General features: G+C 50.5%; 1 protein-coding gene across 1 annotated transcript in view; it reads right to left on the reverse strand.

Annotated features, from left to right (window-relative positions):
- LOC119962331 (receptor-type tyrosine-protein phosphatase-like N) overlaps positions 1-21,693 on the reverse strand; it is a 296,288-nt gene that overhangs the window by 255,343 nt on the left and 19,252 nt on the right. The window contains exons 3-5 of the mRNA XM_038790310.1: positions 7,352-7,465; positions 5,695-5,809; positions 3,334-3,514 (exon numbers count right to left, since the gene is read on the reverse strand). Coding sequence (XP_038646238.1) covers positions 3,334-3,514; positions 5,695-5,809; positions 7,352-7,465 — 410 coding nt within the window. The remainder of the gene's footprint in view (positions 1-3,333; positions 3,515-5,694; positions 5,810-7,351; positions 7,466-21,693) is intronic.

Genomic DNA, 21,693 nt, shown 5'->3' on the forward strand with positions numbered 1-21,693 from the left:
AACGGGAAGTTAGATAAACACATGTCTATCTTTTATTTTTAATAATAATAATAATCGCTTATTAGAACATACAGTGCAGAAGGAGGCCATTCGGCCCATCGAGTCTGCACTGACCCACTTAAGCCCTCACTTCCACCCTATCCCCGTAACCCAATAACCCCTCCTCACCTTTTTGGTCACTAAGGGCAATTTAGCATGGCCAATCCACCTAACCTGCACGTCTTTGGAATGTGGGAGGAAACCGGAGCACCCGGAGGAAACCCACGCAGACACGGGGAGAACATGCAGACTCCGCACAGACAGCGGCCCAGCGGGGAATCGAACCTGGGACCCTGGCACTGTGAAGCCATAGTGGTAGCCACTTGCGCTACCGTGCTGCCCAAAATATTGTCACGAGTAGGCTTCAATGAAGTTACGGTGAAAAGCCCCTAGTCGCCACATTCCGGCGCCTGTTCGGGGAGGCCGGTACGGGAATTGAACCCGCGCTGCTGGCTTTGTTCTGCATTACAAGCCAGCTGTTTAGCCCACTGTGCTAAACCAGCCCCATGAAGAATTGGAGTAATAAAGACCAAGATGCCAAAGTGAGGTGGAACCAGTACAACTACTAATGCAAAGTGCATGACGACCTGGGAACCTGAAAATTATCACAATACCCAGCAGGTCTTGCAGCATCTGTGGAGAGGGACACAGTTAACGATCCAGGTCTTTGACGATAGGTTAACGGGCTATCCCCACAGATGCTGCCAGGAGTGATGGCTCTCCCCGTGCCGGGCGAGACCGGAGCTAGGGACCTTGAACAAAAGACAGACAGACAGTCATTAAGAAACCCAACAGGGAATTCAGGAGACGCTTCGGTCACAATGTGGAACTCGCTACCACGGCGGAGTGGTTGAGGTCAAGGGTATTGATGTATTTGAAGGAGAAGTTCGATAAACACATGAGGGAGAAACAAACAGAAGGGTGGGCCGACGGGGCGAAGGGAAATGAGGTGGGAAGAGGTTCATGTGAAGCATGAACACGGCAGTGAATCAGGAGTGCTGCACAGCCCGGTTCTGAGTATATTTTATGGGTCTATTCTCTTTGGAGAAGGGAAGGCTGTAAGGAGATTTGATATGACATAAGAACGTAAGAACTAGGAGCAGGAGTCTGCAATTCAGCCCCTCGAACCCGCTCCACCATTCAATACAATCTGGCTGATCGCCTCTCAACCTCAACTCCACACCCTTGCCCCATCTCCATAACCTTCCAATTACTAATTAAAAATCTGTCTATCTCCTCCTTAAATGACCTCTCGTTCTAGATTGCCCCATGAGAGGAATACTGTGGGCGCGATTCTCCGACCCCCACGCCGGGTGGGAGAATCGCGTGTGTGCCGGGAGATTCACGCCACGCCGCCCTGGCATCCGCACGCGATTCTCCCATCCCCCCCAAAACGGCGTGTCGCGTTTTGCGACAGGCCGCTCGGAGAATCGCCGATCCGGTCGAGCGGCGATTCTCTGGCCCGGATGGGCCGAACGGCCTGCCGAATCCGACCGGTTCACGCCGGCGCCAACCACACCTGGTCGATGCCGGCGTGAACAGCGCGCGAACGCTGCGTGTGGGTCCTGTGGGGGGGCGGAGGGAGAATCGAACACCAGGGGGGTGCTCAGGAGGGGTCTGAAAGACGCACTCTTTTCCCTCCGCCGCCCCGCAAGATCAATCTTCCATGTCTTGCGGAGTGGAAGACTGCAACCGCGCAATGCCGAGTTGGCGCTGGCCAACCTGCGCATGCGTGGGTGAAGTCATTTAGGTGCCGCCGGCCGCGTCATTCAGGCGGCGCCGCTTTGACGCAAGCGTCAAGGCCCGACGCCCGAAATTGGCACACCGCCGCTCATAGGGGGCGAGGAGCGGCCTCCAACGCCGGAGTGAAACACTCCGGTTTTCACTCCGGCGTCGGCACTTTATCTCCCTTTGGGAGAATCGCGCCCTATATCTATGTCTACTTTGTCAATACCTTTTATCATCTTGTATACCTCAATTAGATCTCCCCTCATTCTTCTAAACTCGAGAGTATAGGCCTAAACTGCTTATTGTCCCTCTTCACTCACCTGATGAAGGTGCAATGCTCCGAAAGATCGTGAGTACAAACAAACCTGTTGGACTTTAACCTGGTGTTGTGAGACTTCTTACCGTGCTCACCCCAGTCCACCGCCGGCATCTCTACATCGATCTCTTGCTACGACAAACCCCTCATCTCTGGAATCAACCTAGTGAACCTCCTCTGAACTGCCTCCAAAGCCACTACACCTTTCCTCAAATAATGCACCAAAATTCTGCTCAAGACCCCAGGGGTGGTCTTCCAAGGCTCTGTACAGTTGCAACAACACTTCCTTAGTGTTGGTTTAGGGGCTGGTTTAGCACAGTGGGCTAAATAGCTGGCTTGCAATGCAGAACAAGGCCTGGAGCGCGGGTTCAATTCCCATACCAGCCTCCACGAACATGGCGACGAGAGGCTTTTCACAGTAACTTCATTGAAGCCTACTTGTGACAAAAAATACTCTATTCCTTTAGAGGTGTTCAAAAACACAGAGAGGCCTACAGAGTAGGGGGAAGATGTTCTCTACTGTAGGATGCATCCAAAACCAGAGGACACCAATTTGAGAGCCGGAGGCACCATTTTCTTTCCTGTCCGGAGTGGTTAGGATCAGGAATGCACTGCCTGCCTGAGTGGGTAACGGGGCAGGTGCAACTGAGGCATTCAAAAGGAAATTGGATAATTGTCTGAAGAGAAAAGAATTGGCACAGCTGGCGGGACGATAGGAGCATCCCCTGCAGAGAGCTAGCATGGCCATGACTGGCCGAGTGGCCTCCTCTGCGCTGTAACTGTTCTATGATTCATAAGAACCAGGAAATACCTTGCGAGCCATGATTCTAATGGAATGTAACCGACTGGTTTAGGAATATCGTACCCCAGGGCAGCACGATGGCACAGTGGTTAGCATTGCTGCCTACGGCGCTGAGGACCCGGGTTCGAATCCCGGCCCTGGGTCACTGTCTGTGAGGACTTTGCACATTCTCCCCGTGTCTGCGTGGGTTTCGCCCCCACAACCCAAAAGATGTGCAGTGTAGGTGGATTGGCCGCGCTTAATTGCCCCTTAATTGGAAAAAATAATTGGGTACTCTAAATTTAAAAACAAAAAGGAATATCGTACCCCTATTCCATTCTCCATTCACTAGAACATCAAAGACAACTTTGACCACAGCAATGGGAGAGGGGGGGGGAGAGGGAGAGGGAGAGAGAGAGAGAGAGAGAGAGAGAAAACAGGTAGAAAACAAAGACACAAGATGCCCCACCTTGGGAAAGAGATAGGGTTCCAATATTCCCCCTTCAAAACGGGACTCAGGATGGAGCTGGTGTTGGTTACCGTAGAGAATGAGCTGCAGGTAGCGATGGATCAGGGAGGGCGGCCATTGCTCCATTGTCAACATGGAAGTTCCCACTGGGTAAACACCTCTGCCCGCAGGCCACTGGAACCTGAAAAGAAAAATCAACAGCATCTTAACCTTAAACTAAAATCAGGTGCCAACAAAGAGATCTCGGAACACAGGTTCATATCTCCTTGTAGGCGGAGTCGCAGGTGGACAGGGTGGTGAAGAAGGCATTCAGCAGGCTGGGTTTTATTGGTCAGAATATTGAATACAGGAGTTGGGCCACCTTGTTGAAGTTGCACAGGACATTGGTAAGACCACGCATGGAATACTGTGTTCAGTTCTGGTCACCCTATTATAGGAAGGATATTGTTAAACTAGAAAGAGATCAGAAGAGATTTACGAGGATGCTACCAGGACTTGATGGTCTGAGTTATAAGGAGGGGCTGGATAGGCTGGGGCTTTTTTCCTTGGAGCGTCGGAGGCTTAGGGGTGATCTTATAGAGCTCAATAAAATAATGAGGGGCAGCGATAAGGTAGATAAGTGACATCTTTTCCCAAAGGTTGAGAAGTCGAGAACCAGGGGGCATAGGTTTAATAAGAACAGAAGAACTAGGAGCAGGAGTAGGCCATCTGGCCCCTCGAGCCTGCACCGCCATTCAATGAGATCATGGCTGATCTTTTGTGGACTCGGCTCCACTTTCCGGCCCGAACACCATAACCCTTAATCCCTTTATTCTTCAAAAAACTATCTATCTTGACCTTAAAAACATGTAATGAAGGAGCCTCAACTGCTTCACTGGGCAAGGAATTCCATAGATTCACAACCCTTTGGGTGAAGAAGTTCCTCCTAAGCTCAGTCCTAAATCTACTTCCCCTTATTTTGAGGCTATGTCCCCTAGTTCTGCTTTCACCCGCCAGTGGAAACAACCTGCCCGCATCTATTCCCTTCATAATTTTAAATGTTTCCATAAGGTCCCCCCCTCATTCCCCCCTTTCTAACCCTCAAGGTGAGAGGGGAGAGATACAAAAGAGACCAGAGGGGAAAGTTCTTCACACAGAGGGTGGTGAGCATCTGGAACGGGCGCCAGAGGCAGTGGTAGAGGTGGGTACATTTGTTTCCTTTAAAAAGCAGTTAGACAGATACATGGGCAGGGTGGGTATAGAGGGATATGGGCCAAATGCAGGCAAGTGGGACTAGCTTAGTGATAGAAGCTGGGCGGCATGGACTAGCTGGGCCAAAGGGCCTGTTTCCATGCTGTAAACATCTATGACTCTATGTGCAATCACCCTCTAGGTGGCACTGCAGGCTGATGAGCACATCTCATTGCTAAGCAGGGTATCATAACTGGAGCCTCTCAGTCTATTTCTGAATAATAATGTCATAATGTCAGAGGATAGCACAGTAGCACAGTGGTTAGCACTGTCGCTTCACAGCGCAAGGGTCCCAGGTTCGATTCCCGGCTTGGGTCACTGTCTGTGCGGAGTCTGCACGTTCTCCCCGTGTGTGCGTTGGTTTCCTCCGGGTGCTCCGGTTTCCTCCCACAGTCCAAAGATGTGCAGGTTAGGTGGATTGGCCATGCTAAATTGCCCTTCGTGTCCAAAAAAGGGTTAGGAAGAGTTATTGGGCTATGGGGCTGGGGTGGAAGTAAGGTCTTAAGTGGGTCGGTGCAGACTCGATGGGCCAAATGGCCTCCTTCTGCACTGTATGTTCTATGTCAACGTCTAAATATTAATTTTTTGCTCTTCAAAACAACACTTTTGCGATGGGATTGTATTTCAGGCACCATCAAACACTCCCAGGACAGGTACAGCACGGGGTTAGATACAGAGTAAAGCTCCCTCTACACTGTCCCCATCAAACACTCCCAGGACAGGTACAGCACGGGGTTAGATACAGAATAAAGCTCCCTCTACACTGTCCCCATCAATCACTCCCAGGACAGGTGCAGCACGGGGTTAGATACAGATTAAAGCTTCCTCTACACTGTCCCCATCAATCACTCCCAGGACAGGTGCAGCACGGAGTTTGATACAGAATAAAGCTCAACAGTAAGGATCCTATTAAGTCTTGGCTAACAAAAAGTAAATAAAGCTCCATTGAGCAGGATGTTAGTTTTATGAAGTAGGAGCTGGTGAGCAAATAATGGACCAGAAATGATTTAGACCATGAATATTCCGAGGTATTGCTGCCTTTCTAATGCTAACTGCCTATATTAGATTCGGTTTACATTATGAAGCAGATTTGCACCCCTCCTCCTGTGTTTGCTATTCAGTGAACTGTACCTCTCATCTGCCAATGGCACGGTGGTCAATCGCCGCTGCTGAGGGCGGAGCTTGGGGACCTTTTCCATCTCCATGGAGATCACATACTGGGTGACGTCATCTTGCCATGACAACCCTAAAAAGATGCAAGAGACACTGGAGGTCGAGTTAAACAAAAGAAACAGCCTCTGATAAAGAAGGTTTAAATCATTTGGCATGGAGGATGGGGGAGAGAGAGATAAAAAGGTATAAAAACTTAAATAAACAGTGTAGATAAATTAATGATCATCAGTATCAGAGTCATTAATAAATCCAATAGGGAGTTAGGGAGAATCCTCTTCACTCAGAGAGTGGAACCCACTACCACAATGGCCAAGGTGAAAAGTATAGATACAAGCTGGATCAACACGAGGGATAAATGGGAAGGGGCTTAGGTCCTTTGGGATTGTGTACAATGTGAGTGAATAGGAAGGGGTTTGGATCCATTGAGATTGTGTACAATGCGAGTGAATGGGAAGGGGTTTGGGTCCATTGGGATTCCGTACAATGGGAGTGAATGGGAAGGGGTTTGGGTCCATTGAGATTGTGTACAACGGGAGTGAATGGGAAGGGGTTTGGGTCCATTGGGATTCCGTACAATGGGAGTGAATGGGAAGGGGTTTGGATCCATTGAGATTGTGTACAATGGGAGTGAATGGGAAGGGGTTTGGGTCCATTGAGATTGTGTACAATGGGAGTGAATGGAAAGGGGTTTGAGACCATTGAGATTGTGCACAATGGGAGTGAATGGGAAGGGGTTTGGATCCATTAGAATTCCGTACAATGGGAGTGAATGGGAAGGGGTTTGGGTCCATTGGAATTCCGTACAATGGGAGTGAACGGGAAGGGGTTTGGGTCCATTGGGATTCCGTACAATGGGAGTGAATGGGAAGGGGTTTGGGTCCATTAGAATTCCGTACAATGGGAGTGAATGTGTAGGGGTTTGGGTCCATTAGAATTCCGTACAATGGGAGTGAATGGGAAGGAATTTGGGTCCATTGGGATTCTGTACAATGGGAGTGAATGGGAAGAGGTTTGGGTCCATTGAGATTGTGTACAATGGGAGTGAATGGGAAGGGGTTTGGGTGCATTGGGATTCCGTACAATGGGAGTGAATGTGTAGGGGTTTGGGTCCATTAGAATTCCGTACAATGGGAGTGAATGGGAAGGGGTTTGGGTCCATTGGGATTCTGTACAATGGGAGTGAATGGGAAGGGGTTTGGGTCCATTGAGATTGTGTACAATGGGAGTGAATGGGAAGTGATTGAATCCATTGGGATTGCGAACAATGGCAGTATAAAGGGGAAGGGGATAGCCCTCCTGAACCGAGTGTCTCGCTCGGCCATTGCTGTGGGTCTGGAGTCACGTGTAGGCCAGACCGGTTAAGGACAGCAGATTTCTTTCCCTAAAGGACATTAGCGAACCAGATGGGGTTTCCGATGATAGTAGTAACTAATAGATGACTAGATTTACATTCCAAATCTTATTAATTGAATTCAGATTCCACCAGTTGATCTGGTGGGATGTGAGTATTAGTCTGGGCCTCTGGTCCAGTGACATTCTCACTCGGCCACCATATCCTCTGTATGTGCCCCTTAAAATTGAATGGATGGGGCAGCTTATCCTCTGTGGTCCCTACCTTGTAACATCAGCTGCTTCAATGTCTCCTGTAGACGTTGTAGGACAGCAGCTGATATGTCGTACTGGGTCCTGGCTGGCACCATGGCATCCTGGCAGTGCCCAAAGAGTCCATCTAAATAAAGAAAGAAGTCTTTTTAGCTTTAGTTCTGTGACTTCCCCTCGACTACCCTTCAAATGAACACGGGGAGAAACCAAAAACATCACAACCAGGGCATCATTCACCCGATTTTAAGGTCCATCGACAGACTGAAATGGGAGGATGTGTGGCGCAGTCGGAAGCTCTGCTGCCTCTGGCCCACAAGCCCCAGTTTCGAGGGTTTGATGGCCAATGGACGGCACAGCGGTTAGCACTGCTGCCTCACAGCGCCAGGATCAAGGGTTCAATTCCCGCCCTCGTGGGGTTTGCACATTCTCCCCGTGTCTGCCTGGGTTTCCTCCGGGTGCTCCGGTTTCCTCCTACAGTCCAACGATGCGCAGGTTAGGTGGATTGGCCACAGGCAACGTTTCGGGGCTAGGGCAGGGGTCCTAGGTACAGTTCTCTCTCAGAGGGTCGGTAGTGACTCGATGGGCTGAATGGCCTCCTTCTGCACCATCGGGGTTCGATAGATGCAACCTGCAAAATCCTTCCAACGCACCAGTGGCAGGTGGTAAGAGTGGGAGAAATTCCTGGTCAGCCACTTGGAAAGACAATGGGAGCCTCCACCATCTCTATTCAGAGCTCCAGACTAAAACGTGCAGGTAAAAGTTTCGGTTGCCACAAGCAACTCAGATTCCGTCTGAACTGTACCACACCCATCACCAAAATGAAGGAGTATTTACTCTCAATTTACAACTTACATGACTTCAGGATATCCCAAAGCCATCAACATTCAATGATGTGCTTTTGAAGCATTGACACTGTTGCGATGGTGAAGATGGCAGTCAACATATACACAGCAGGATCCCATAGATAACAATCAAAATCACACTGGCTCTTTGAAAAAGAGTTGTCCAATTTAGCCCCATGCCCCATAAACCTGCATTCGGGACCTATTCCAGTACTCATCCAATTGGCTTTTGAAAGTTCCTCTGGAAGCTGCTCCCTGCAAACTTTCAAGACGGCCTGGTCCAGAATTTGTTCTCCGCACGAAAATATTCCCCCCCCCCCCCCCCCCAAGTGCTTTGACTCAGTTAATTAGTTGCATACAAACAGCAGGCAATCTTTACCTCACACGCACAATCTAATAGGTCAACTCATCTGCAATGAATCACAACTGTGCTGTTAAAGTGGAGTCAGGGAGAGGGCAGGCTGGCGCTGCCGAACTTTAGCTGGGCAGTTAATATAGCCACGATCAGGAAGTGGCTGGGGGGGGGGGGGGAGGGGGGGGGGGGGGGGGGGGGGGGGCGTCGGCATGGGAGCGTATGGAGGAAGCTTCATGCAAGGGCACCAGTTTGGGAGCGCTGGTAACTGCGTCTCTGCCGTTCCCGCCAGCACAGTACTCCACCAGCCCCGTGCTGGTGGCAACCCTGAGAGTCTGGGGCAATGGAGGAGACATGTGGGAGCAGAGGGAGCATCGGTCTGGTCCCCAATCTGTAATAATCACTGGTTTGCCCCGGGAAGTATGGATGGGGGATTCCGCATATGGCGGAGAGCGGGGATTGAGAGGATGGGGGATATGTTCACAGAGGGGAGCTTTCCGAGTATGAGGGCGCTGGAGGAGAAGTTTGGGTGGGCGAGGGGAAACAAATTCAGGTATCTGCAGGTGCGGGACTTCATACGTAAACCTTCCCGCTCCGACCGCTAAGGGGGATTCAGGACAGGGTAGTTTCCAGAGGGTGGGTAGGGGAGGGGACCGTTTCTGACATTTATAAGGAACTTATGGGGTCGGAGGAGACACAGACCGAGGAGCTGAAGCGCAAGTGGGAGGAGGAGCTGGGAGGAGAGATAGAGGATGGTCTATGGGCAGACGCGTTGAGTAGAGTCAATGCGTCCGCAACATGTGCCAGGCTCAGCCTGATACAATTTAAGGTCGTTCATCGGGCTCACATGACAGTGGCCCGGATGAGCAGATTCTTTGGGGTGGAGGACAGGTGTGCAAAATGTGCGGGAGGACCAGGGAACCATGTCCACATGTTCTGGGCATGTCCGATCCTTGGGGGATTTTGGCAGGGGTTTGTGGACGTCATGTCCAAGGTATTAAAAAAAGGGTGGCATCGAGTCCAGAGGTGGCGATTTTCGGGGTGTCGGAAGACCCGGGAATCCAGGAGGAGAAAGAGGCAGACGTTCTGGCCTTTGCTTCCCTGGTAGCCCGGAGACGGATACTATTAGCTTGGAGGGACTCAAAGCCCCTGAAGTCGGAGACCTGGCTATCGGACATGGCTACCTTTCTCTGTTTGGAGAAAATCAAGTTCGCCTTGAGAGGGTCACTGTTAGGGATCACCCGGAGGTGGCAACCGCTCATCGACTTCTTCGCGGGAAAATTAATCGTCAGCAGGGGGGAGGGGGGATTAGGAGGGAGGGAGGTGGTATTTGCACTCTGTTTATATTGCTGCTGTTACAGTGCCAAAAAATACCTCAATAAAATGTTTATTTTTTTAAAACTGTGCTGTTAAACCAGAATCCATCTTCTTGCTCTGCAATCTGTTGGCTTCCATGGCAGGAGGATGCTCGTCGGGGACAACTCCATCTTTTAGTTCAAACCCTAGTTGGACCTCAGCTGGAGTATTATGTCCAGGACCGAGCGCCACACACTTTCGGAAGGATGCAAAGGCTTTGGAGGGGGTGCGGAAGAGATATACCAGAATGGTACCAGGGACTAGAGACAGCATCGCACTTCACAGCTAGATTGCAGAACTCTCAGGTACAGAGGGATCTGGCTGGTGCACGGATCTCAAAAGGTTAGTTTGCAGTTACAGCAAGTGGTTAGGAAGAAAAATGGAATGTTGGTGTTTATATTCCGTCCCTCTTGCAATAAAAGTAGGGGAATTTTCCATTTAGCTGAACCGGAACTTGGTGAGACCACACCGGGAATACTGTGTACAGTTTTGGCCTCTTTATTCGCAAAATGATATAATTGTGTTCGCAGCCATAACATACAAGGCGACATACAGATCAAGTGCTGGAAAACGGGATTAGAATAGTTCGGTGCTTAATGGCCAGCGAAGACAGGCTGGGCCAAAGGGCCTCTTTCTCCACTGTGTGTCTCTATGACTAAGCAGGGTCCACTCAACTCATTCCTGGCATGAAGAACGTTTCTTATGGGGAAAAGTTGGACCAAACCCAATGGAGTTTAAAAGAATGAGAAATAATTTTATGGCAACATACAGGATCCTGAGGGGAATTGACAAGGTGGATGCCGTGAGGACGTTGCCTCTTGTGGGAAAGACCAGAACCGGAGGACACGGATTAAGAACAAGTCGGAGCGGAGGAGAATTTATTTGCCCTCGAGCTTGGCTGGTGTGCAGAATTGTCTACACCAGAGAGCAGCAGAAGCCGAGGAGGGCCACTGAGTGTATTCAAGGCCGATTTTGACAGATTTTTCCAGTCGACAGGAGAGTCAAAGTTCATAAGATATAGGAGCAGAATTAGGCCATCGAGTCTGCTCCGCCATTCGATCATAGCTGATAAGTTCCTCATCTGCTACCTACAATGTTACAGACTGAGAGCTGGATTGCGAAATCAGCCCGATTATCTCCTCCCTAGAACACACGACCTAGTTACAATCAAGGGGCGCAATTCTCCGGACTTACGAAAAATCAGAGAATAGCGGGCGGCGTAAATTTTTACGGACACGCTGGTCCGACGCCCTCCCGCTATTCTCCCCCCCCCCCCCACGCCCGCCCCCCGACACGAATCGCTGATCGCCGTTTTATTACGGCGAGCAGCGATTCTCCCCTGGCCGATGGGCCGATTTCCAAGGCCCTTACGGCCGTTTTTATGAACGTAAAACACGCCTGGACTGACCGTTCGTAAAAACGGCCGTAAAGTCCCGATCTGGGGAACCATGGCACCGATTGGCACGGCAGTACCACGGCCGTGCCAAGGGTGCCATGGGCCCGCGATCGGTGGGCCCCCGATCGCGGGCAGCGGGTACTTAACCCGCGCACTCTTTCTCCCTCCGCCGCCGCGCTGGATCCATTTGCGGGGCGGCTGAGGGGCATACCGGCCCGCGCATGCGCGGGTTTCACGCATATGCGTGATGACGTCATCCGCGCATACGCGGGTTGGAGTCGTCCAATCCGCGCATGTGCGACTGACGTCATCTGACGCGTCAGCCGTTGCTAACTTTGGTTAACGGGCTTAACAAAGTTCATTAAGCCCGCGATGCCGGAGTTCACGGCCGCGCGATGCTAGCCCCGACCGGGGAGCAGAATCGGTTCCCGGTCGGGGGGGGGGGGGGCGGAGGCTGGCGTCAAACGCGCCCGTTTTTGACGCCAGCTTCCCGATTTTTCGTAACTCGGGAGAATCGCGCCCAAGGTTTAAGGAGGGCAGACAGAAAAATGCAGTTAAGACCACACGGACAGTGACGCGGGGCCAGGATCGAACCTGGGTCCTGGGCGCCGTGATGCAGCAGTGCTAACCACTGTGCCACCATGATGCCCTTGGTGGAGCACATTTGGAGAACCAATTGGCCTCCTCCTGCATCCTGCTTACAGAGATAGACTGGGCGAGCCAGAGTTGTTATCCTGAGAACAGAGAAGACAGGCAGAACGTTTGATTGAGGTGTTTGAACCAATGATGGATTTTCTCTTTATTTACTCTGTTTTCAGGGGCTGGTAAGCCAAGGGCACAGACGTAAGGTGATTGGCAAAAGAACCAGAGGCAACATGAGGAAAGCCTTTATTTTGAGGGGTGAGTTTTTAGCATTTGGAATGCACTGCCAGATTGTGTAGTGGATTCAGATTCCCCAGTATCTGTCGATAGGAAATTGGGTAAATATTGGAAGCAAAAACATTGCAGTGGTACTGGGAAAGTGAAGGATCAGTGTGGCTAACTGAATCCATCTTCATGAATGGCAGCACAGGCTCGATGGGCCAAATGGCCTCCTGTGCTGTGCTATTCTATATCAGGGTAGCACAATGGTTAGCACTGTTGCTTCAGAGCTCCAGGGTCCCAGGTTCGATTCCCGGCTTGGGTCACTGTCTGTGCGGAGTCTGCACGTTCTCCCCGTGTCTACGTGTGTATCCTCCGGGTGCTCCGGTTTCCTCCCGCAGTCCAAAGATGTGCAGGTTAGGTGGATTGGCCATGAAAAAGTGCCCCGTAGTGTCCATAAAAGGTGAGGTGGGGTTACTGGGTTACAGAGATAGGGTGGAGGCGTGGGCTTAAGTAGGGTGCTCATTCCAAGAGCTGGTGCAGACTCAACGGACCGAATGGCCTCCTTCTGCACTGTAAATCCTATGATTCTATGATGCAAAACAACTAGAGTCAGCTATCGTGTTTGTTTAAGAAGTAAAATCAGATGGAGATGGTCCAGATCTAGTATAGTGTTACAGGCAGAATGGATTTGCTTTCATATCTTTGTATTCGGTATGTTTTACTTGAAGAATGCCATTTCTTACCTTTAGAGTGTGTATGGCAATTAAATAATTCAGCAGCAAGCTTTTGTGTGTTTAAAATAAATCAGTTATTTATTCTCTCACACTTACCATGAATTAATGCATCACATACTATGATTCAAATACATGCATGCACACACAAAGATAAGACACAGGTAAAGATCATGCACTTTACAGTTTACAGTGAATTCAGTCTTTGATTTGCAATTTCTGCTGTGCCACGTGGCAGGCCCGTGGTTCCTAGAATGAATTGATGATTTAAAGTTGGAAGTGGCGGTCTTGTAAAGGCAAGAGATGCCCGCAGTGGGATACAGATCTGGCTCGGTCACAAAAGGCAAAGGGTAGTAGTAGAGGGTGTTTTTCTGAATGGAAGGTTGTGACTAGTGGTGTCCCACAGGGATTGGTGCTGGGGCCTCTGTAGTTTGTGGTGTACATGAACGATTTGGAGGAAAATGTAGCCGGTCTGATTAGTACGTTTGGTATCTGTTCAGATGCTTTTTGAATGCAGAATGCTTTCAGGACTGTTTTTTGGAGCAATCGGTTGCAGAATTGAACAGGGATAAAATTATCTTCGATATAGTATTGTGTAATGAAGCAGGATTAATTAGTAATGTTGTACTAAAAGACCCACTGAGAAATAGTGATCATAATACCATTGAATACCACGTTAGGTTTGAAAGTGACCTACTCTAATCGCAGCGAAGAGTCTTAAACTGAAACAAAGCCAATTACACTGATATGAGGGGAGAACTGGCCATGGTTGGTTGGGTAAATAGACTAATACGTACAGGAAACATTCAAAAGAAACAATTCAAAATGTTCAATAAAAATACATTCCATCGGGCAGCATGGTGGCACAGTGGTTAGCATTGCTGCCTCACGGTGCTGAGGTCCCAGGTTCGATCCCAGCTCTGGGTCACTGTCCGTGTGGAGTTTGCACATTTTCCCCGTGTCTGCGTGGGTTTTACCCCCACAACCCACAGATGTGCAGGGTAGGTGGATTGGTCACGCGAAATTGCACCTTAATTGGAAAAAATGAATTGGGTACTCGAAATTTATAAAAACAATATAAAAACTCAAAAGAAAGGTCCATCCACGGCTAACTCGGGAAGTTTTTAAAAAATAAATTTAGAGTACCCAATTATTTTTTTCCAATTAAGGGGGCAATTTAGCGTGGCCAATCCACTTACCCTGCACATCTTTGGGTTGTGGGGGCGAAACCCACGCAGACACGGGGAGAATGTGCAAACTCCTCACAGACAGTGACCCAGGGCCGGGATTCGAACCCAGGTCCTCAGCGCCATAGGAAGCAATGCTAACCACGGTGCCACCGTGCTGCCCTTAACTCAGGAAGTTAAGGGTAGTATTAGATGTTGCAAATCTGAGAATTGGGAGTGTTTTAGAAACCAGGAAAGGGCCACCAGAAAGTTAATAAAAAGGAAGAAAAATTGAATGAGAATAAACTAGCCAGGAATGTAAAAACAGACAAGAACTTATAAGCGTACAAAAAGGAAGCGAGTAGCTAAAGTAAACGTTGGTCACCTAAAAGCAGGGGCAGGAGAAATCATTGTAAACGAGGAAAGGGCAACTGTGGGCAGCACGGTAGCAGTGGTTAGCACTGCTGCTTCACAGCGCCAGGGACCCAGGTTCGATTCCCGGCTTGGATCATTGTCTGTGCGGAGTCTGCAAGTTCTCCCTGTATCTGCGTGGGTTTCCTCCGGGTGCTCCAGTTTTCCATCACAGTCCAAAGATGTGCAGGTTAGGTGGATTGGTCATACTAATATTGCCCCGTAGTGTCCAAAAGTTAGGTGGGGTTGCGGGTTAGGGTGGAGGTGTGGGCTTAGGAAAGGTGGTCATTGTTAGCATGTACTAGATGCTGTGGTATGAAGAGGCAAGAGTTCAGCTCCTTTTTCACCAACACACCTTTAATGGTTCAAACTCACTCTGCACAGAACTCTACAGATCATCACAAGCTCCAGAGTCCACCTGAAGTCCCTTTACATATCAGTGTCAATCATTGAACACTTAACATAAATGAGACAGTCATTGAACACTTAACATAAATGAGACAACTAATTGCAATGTCTCTTAACCCATTACTTAACAGTCATTCATGGATCAGTGTAGACTTGATGGGCCGAATGACCTCCTTCTGCACTGTAAATTCTATGATTCTACGACTGAACAAATATTGTGTGTCTATCTCCACATTGGAATACTAAGTTTCACACCAGGAACGGACAGAGGGAAGTATTATCAGCAGAGGAAAATACTGGGAAAGTGTAAGGGACTGACATCCAACAAATCCATGTGACCCGATAGCCTAATAATAATAATCTTTATTGTCACAAGTAGGCTGACATTAACACTGCAATGAAGTTACTGTGAAAATCCCCTAGTCGCTACACTCCGGTGCCTGTTCGGGTACACAGAGGGAGAATTCAGAACGTCCAATCCACCTAACAGCACGTCTTTCGGGACTTGTGGGAGGAGCCCGGAGCACCCGGAGGAAACCCACGCAGACACGGGGAGAACGTGCAGACTCCGCACAGACAGTGACCCAAGCCGGGAATCGAACTTGGGACCCTGGCACTGTGAAGCAACAGTGCTAACCACTGTGCTACCATGCCACCCACCCTTGGAGATACCTGCAGAGACAGCGAATGTGCTAGCTCTGATTTTCCAGAATTCCTTATGGAATTCCAGTGGGAAATGGCCCCAGTAGATTAGAAGTTGGCAAAGCTGAAGTGGGGTGTTCAGTTCTTGTCGTCACTCTATAGGGAGAATGCGATTGTGTTGGAGAAGGGTACAGAGGAGATTCATCAGGATGTTGTCTGGGTTGGAGCATTTTAGCTATCAAGAGAGGCTGGATAAGCTCGAGTTGTTTCTTTGGAGCAGGGAAGGCTGAGAGGGTACGTGATTGAGGCGTACACTATTATGAGGGGCATAGACAGGGTGGATAGAAAGCAGCTGTTTCCCCTTAGTTGAAGGGTCAATAACATGGGGGCATAATTTTAAGGTGAAAGGCAAGAGGTTCAAAGGGGATTTGAGGAAAATCCTTTTCTCCCAGAAGGTGGTGGGAATCTGGAATGTGCGGCCCGGGAGGGTAGTTGCGGCAGGAAACCTCACAATCTTTAAAAAGTACTTGAATGAGCGCTTGGAATGTCGTAACATTCAAGGCTATGGACCAAGTACTGGGAAGTTACGGGCGGCACGGTAGCACAGTGGTTAGCGCTGTTTCTTCACAGCGCCAGGGTCCCGGGTTTGATTCCCGGCTTGGGTCACTGTCTGTGCGGAGTCTGCACGTTCTCCCCGTGTCTGCGTGGGTTTCCTCCGGGTGCTCTGGTTTCCTCACACAAGTCCCGAAAGACATGCCATAGGTGAATTGGACATTCTGAATTCTCCCTCTGTGTACCCGAACAGGCGCCGGAATGTGGTGACTAGGGCCTTTCACAGTAACTTCATTGCAGTGTTAATGTAAGCCTAATTGTGATGATAATTAAAAATATATAATAAATGATTATTGAGACATGCCGGATTCTCAGGGGGTTTGACAAGGTCGATGCTGAGAGGCTGTTTTCCCTTGTGGGAGAGTCCAGGATCAGAGGGAATAAGGAGTCGCTCATTGAAGACAGCGATGAGGAGGAATTTCTTCTCTCAGAGGATACTGAATCTGTGGCATCCTTTACCGCAGAGAGCTGTAGAGGCTGGGCCGTTACGTATGTTCCAGGCTGAGAGACAGATTTTTAATCATTGAGGGAACCGAGGGGAAACGATGGGAAAGTGGAGTTGAGGATTATCAGAACAGCCGTTGTCACAATGAATGGCAGAGCAGACTCGATGGGCTGAGTGGCCTACTTCTGCTTCTATATCTTACATGGTTCTTGATAACTGCTCCCGCAAAGTGCCGAGGTTTGCACCATTAAAGGTGCTGTATAAATGCAAGCTGTTAAGGGCAGCACGGTGGTGCAGTGGTTAGCACTGCTGCCTCACGGTGCCGAGGACCCAGGTTCGATCCCGGCTCTGGGTCACTGTCCGTGTTGAGTTTGCACATTCTCCCCGTGTCTGTGTGGGTTTCCTCCGGGTGCTCCGGTTTCCTCCCACAAGTCCCGAAAGACGTGCTCGTTAGGTGAATTGGACATTCTGAATTCTCCCTCAGTGTACCCGAACAGGAGCTGGAATGTGGCGACTAAGGGCTTTTCCCACAACGTCATTGCAGTGTTAATGTCAGCCTACTTGCGACACTAATAAAGATTATTACTATAAGTGGGATTAGTGTAGATTTAGTGTGTTTTTATGTTTTGTTGGTGCAGGCTTGATGGATCAAAGGGCCTTTTCGGTACTGTATGATTCTAGTCTATGAAATGTTACTCCACTTTTCAAGAAAGGAGGGACGAGAGAAAACAACGAACTGCGGGCCGAATGGCCAAATATCAGTTGTTGGGAAATGCTGGAATCTATTATTAAGGAAGGTTGAATAATTCATTTAGCAAAGCACAACATGATTAGACCGAGTCAACATGGTTTTATTAAAGAGAAATCCAACAGGGAATTGAGGAGAAATTTCTTTGCTCAGAGAACATGGGACTCTGCCTCAGGTAGTTAAGATAAACTTAAGAAACTGGATGAGCAAAACAAAGAAGAGTGGGAAGGAGGGCTCATGTGGAGCACAAGGGCCAGCATGGACCCGGCAGGCCGAACGGCCTGTCCCTCTGTTGTGAAGTTCTAATCAAGCGTTCAGAGGGCAAGAATCAACAGCCATTGATGATAAATGTTGATTTTATTTTTGTCCCCGTCCACCTCCATACCCCAGGGGAGCAGAGCTTATTGAAAGCTCATTTATCGCTAACTTTACTTACGTACCTGGGACATTAATAATAATAATCTTTATTAGTGTCACAAGCAGGCTTACATTAACACTGCAACGAAGTTACTGTGAAAACCTAGTTGCCACATTCCGGCATCTGTTCAGGTACAGAGGGAGAATTCAGAATGTCCAATTTACCTAACAAGCACGTCTGGGGCTGGTTTAGCACACTGGGCTAAAGAGCTGGCTTTTAAAGCAGACCAAGCAGGCCAGCAGCACAGGTTCAATTCCCGTACCAGCCTCCCCGGACAGGCGCCGGAATGTGGTGACTAGGGGCTTTTCACAGTAACTTAATTGAAGCCTACTCGTGACAATAAGCGATTTTTATTTCATTTTCATTTGAAGCCTACTTGTGACAATAAGCAATTTTCTTCTCCTTTTCCTCTTTCTGGACTGTGGGAGGAAACCGGAGCACCCGGAGGAAACCCACGCAGACACGGGGAGAACGTGCAGGCTCCGCACAGACAGTGACCCAAGCCGGGAATCGAACCCGGGGCCCACGGTGCTGTGAATTAACAGTGCTAACCACTGTGCTACCGTGCCGCCACACGGAATTCGAGGTGGGGCTCAGGACACTGAGGCACACAGAACGGAGAGACACCACCACGTCTGCGCCGGCTCTTTCCAATTCGTCTCACTCTCCTGCTCTTTCCCCACAAACGTTCCCTTTGAACCTCGTGCTCCACATTTATCAAAGGCCAACTCTTCCCCCGTTCAAACAGTCCGCAACCAACTTTCCTCTGTGGCCTTGCAACCCTTAGTCGCATCAGGGAGAGACGGGGCCTTTGGCTGCACAGTCGCAAGAAAGACTTGGCCATTGCCATGGCAACAGAGCCAGCACGCAAATCGCTGCTGAAGAGGCCAGAAGCTGCGTCTGCAAGGGTGTGGAGTGTGTCGCTTCTTAAACGGTGCGCAGAAAAATCACAGGCTGAAAATGGGACCTACATCTCCTTCCACACCCACCCCAATGGCTCAAGCCACCTTTCAAAAGGATGATTTCTCCTCTCCCCCCCCCACCCCCACCCCACTCCTCTCTCTCCCCCCCCCTCCTCTCTCTCTCCCCCCCACTCCTCTCTCTCTCCCCCCCACTCCTCTCTCTCTCCCCCCCACTCCTCTCTCTCTCCCCCCCCTCCTCCTCTCTCCCGCCCCCCCCACTCCTCTCTCCCGCCCCCCCCCCACTCCTCTCTCCCGCCCCCCCCACTCCTCTCTCCCGCCCCCCCCCACTCCTCTCTCCCGCCCCCCCCCACTCCTCTCTCTCCCCCCCCCACTCCTCTCTCTCCCCCCCCACTCCTCTCTCTCCCCCCCCCACTCCTCTCTCTCCCCCCCCACTCCTCTCTCTCCCCCCCCCACTCCTCTCTCTCCCCCCCCCACTCCTCTCTCCCCCCCCCACTCCTCTCTCCCCCCCCACTCTCTCTCCCCCCCACCTCTCTCTCCCCCCCCACCTCTCTCTCCCCCCCTCTCTCTCTCTCTCTCTCCCCCCCCACTCCTCTCTCTCTCCCCCCCCACTCCTCTCTCTCTCTCCCCCCCCACTCCTCTCTCTCTCCCCCCCACTCCTCTCTCTCTCCCCCCCCCACTCCTCTCTCCCTCCCCCCCCCCACTCCTCTCTCCCTCCCCCCCACTCCTCTCTCCCTCCCCCCCCCACTCCTCTCTCCCTCCCCCCCCACTCCTCTCTCCCCCCCACTCCTCTCTCCCCCCCACTCCTCTCTCTCCCCCCCACTCCTCTCTCTCCCCCCCACTCCTCTCTCTCCCCCCCCCACTCCTCTCTCTCCCCCCCCCACTCCTCTCTCTCCCCCCCCACTCCTCTCTCTCCCCCCCCACTCCTCTCTCTCCCCCCCCACTCCTCTCTCTCCCCCCCCACTCCTCTCTCTCCCCCCCCACTCCTCTCTCTCCCCCCCCACTCCTCTCTCTCCCCCCCCACTCCTCTCCCCCCCCACACTCCTCTCCCCACCCCCACTCCTCTCCCCACCCCCACTCCTCTCTCTCCCCCCCCCCCACTCCTCTCTCTCTCCCCCCCCCACTCCTCTCTCTCCCCCCCCCCCCTCCTCTCTCTCTCCCCCCCCCCCCAAACTCTGTTTTTATTCCTAATGGTCTCACGTCGAGTTCTGCAGCGGGTGAGTCAACCCAGTGACGCACCCGACAGCCACATCAAAGCCGCAGCCAATGCCATCGCTGCTTCGATCACGTCACCATGTCGACACAGTGAGGCCCCAGACTCTCTCAAATCGTCAGGCGTGGGATAAGAGGCCACTTCATCCAATATCTGCATGGTGCCCTGCAATAACGTCACATACGCTGGGAATGGCTGCTCCCGTAAACCCACCAACCTTTAAATCAATATAATTTGAGTAAGACCTGCGTGGCTTTCCTGTAAGTGCTACACACACACACACTGCAGTCCATTCAGCCCATCGAGCCGGTGGCAGCTTTTCCAAAGAGCCATCCAGCTGGTCCCACTCCCCCCCCCCAACTCTCCTCCTGCACTGCTGTAAATTACTCCTTTCCCAGTATTTCTCCAGTTTCTGTTTGAAAGTTCCTGTTGAATCTGCTTCCATCGCCCTGGCTACACGCTCCACACTGTAACAACGTGCTGAGAAAGAGCAAAACCTCATCTCCCCTCTCTGGCTCTTTTCTCAATTATCTTCAGTCTGTGCCTGCCGGCGGAAACGGCTCGTGTAGCGGGAGAGAGTTCATGTGGAAGGAGCAACGAAAAGGACAAACATCGAGGGTTTTACCGAGGGCCATACAGTGTAGTGGAGGCTAATGTTTAGAACATAGAACACTACAGCGCAGTACGGGCCCTTCGGCCCTCGATGTTGCGCCGACCTGTGAAACCATCTGAAGCCTATCTGACCTACACTATTCCATTTTCATCCATATGTCTATCCAGTGACCACTTAAATGCCCTTAAAGTTGGCGAGTCTACTACTGTTGCAGGCAGGGCGTTCCACACCCCTGCTACTCTCTGAGTAAAGAAACTGCCTCTGACATCTGTCCTATATCTACCACCCCTCAATTTAAAGCTATGTCCCCTCATGTTGGTCATCACCATCCGAGGAAAAAGACTCTCACTATCCACTCTATCTAACCCTCTGACTATCTTATATGTCTCTATTAAGTCACCTCTGAGCCTTCTCCTCTCTAACGAAAACAACCTCAAGTCCCTGAGCCTTTCCTCGTAAGACCTTCCCTCCATAACAGGCAACATCCTAGTAAATCTCCTCTGAACCCTTTCCAAAGCTTCCACATCCTTCCTATAATGTGGTGACCAGAACTGCACGCAGTACTCCAGGTGTGGCCGCACCAGAGTTATGTACAGCTGCAGCATGACCTTGTGGCTCCGAAACTCAATCCCCCTGCTTATAAAGGCTAGCACACCATATGCCTTCTTAACAGCCCTATTAACCTGGGTGGCAACTTTCAGGGATTTATGTACCTGGATGCCGAGATCTCTCTGTTCATCTACACTACCAAGAATCGTGCCATTAGCCCAGTACTCTGCATTCCTGTTACTCCTTCCAAAGTGAACCACCTCACACTTTTCCGCATTAAACTCCATCTGCCACCTCTCAGCCCAGCTCTGCAGCTTATCTATGTCTCTCTGTAACCTATAACATCCTTCAGCACTATCCACAACTCCACCGACCTTCGTGTCATCTGCAAATTTACTAACCCATCCTTCTACACCCTCTTCCAGGTCATTTATAAAAATGACAAACAGCAGTGGCCCCAAAACAGATCCTTGCGGTACACCACTAGTAACTGAACTCCAGGATGAACATTTGCCATCAACCACCACCCTCTGTCTTCTTTCAGCTAGCCAATTACTGATCCAAACCGCTAAATCACCTTCAATCCCATACTTCCTTATTTTCTGCAATAGCCTACCGTGGGGAACCTTATCAAACGCCTTACTGAAATCCATATACACCACATCAACC

This window comes from Scyliorhinus canicula, chromosome 2, assembly GCF_902713615.1.
Source record: "Scyliorhinus canicula chromosome 2, sScyCan1.1, whole genome shotgun sequence".
NCBI classification, from domain to species: domain Eukaryota; kingdom Metazoa; phylum Chordata; class Chondrichthyes; order Carcharhiniformes; family Scyliorhinidae; genus Scyliorhinus; species Scyliorhinus canicula.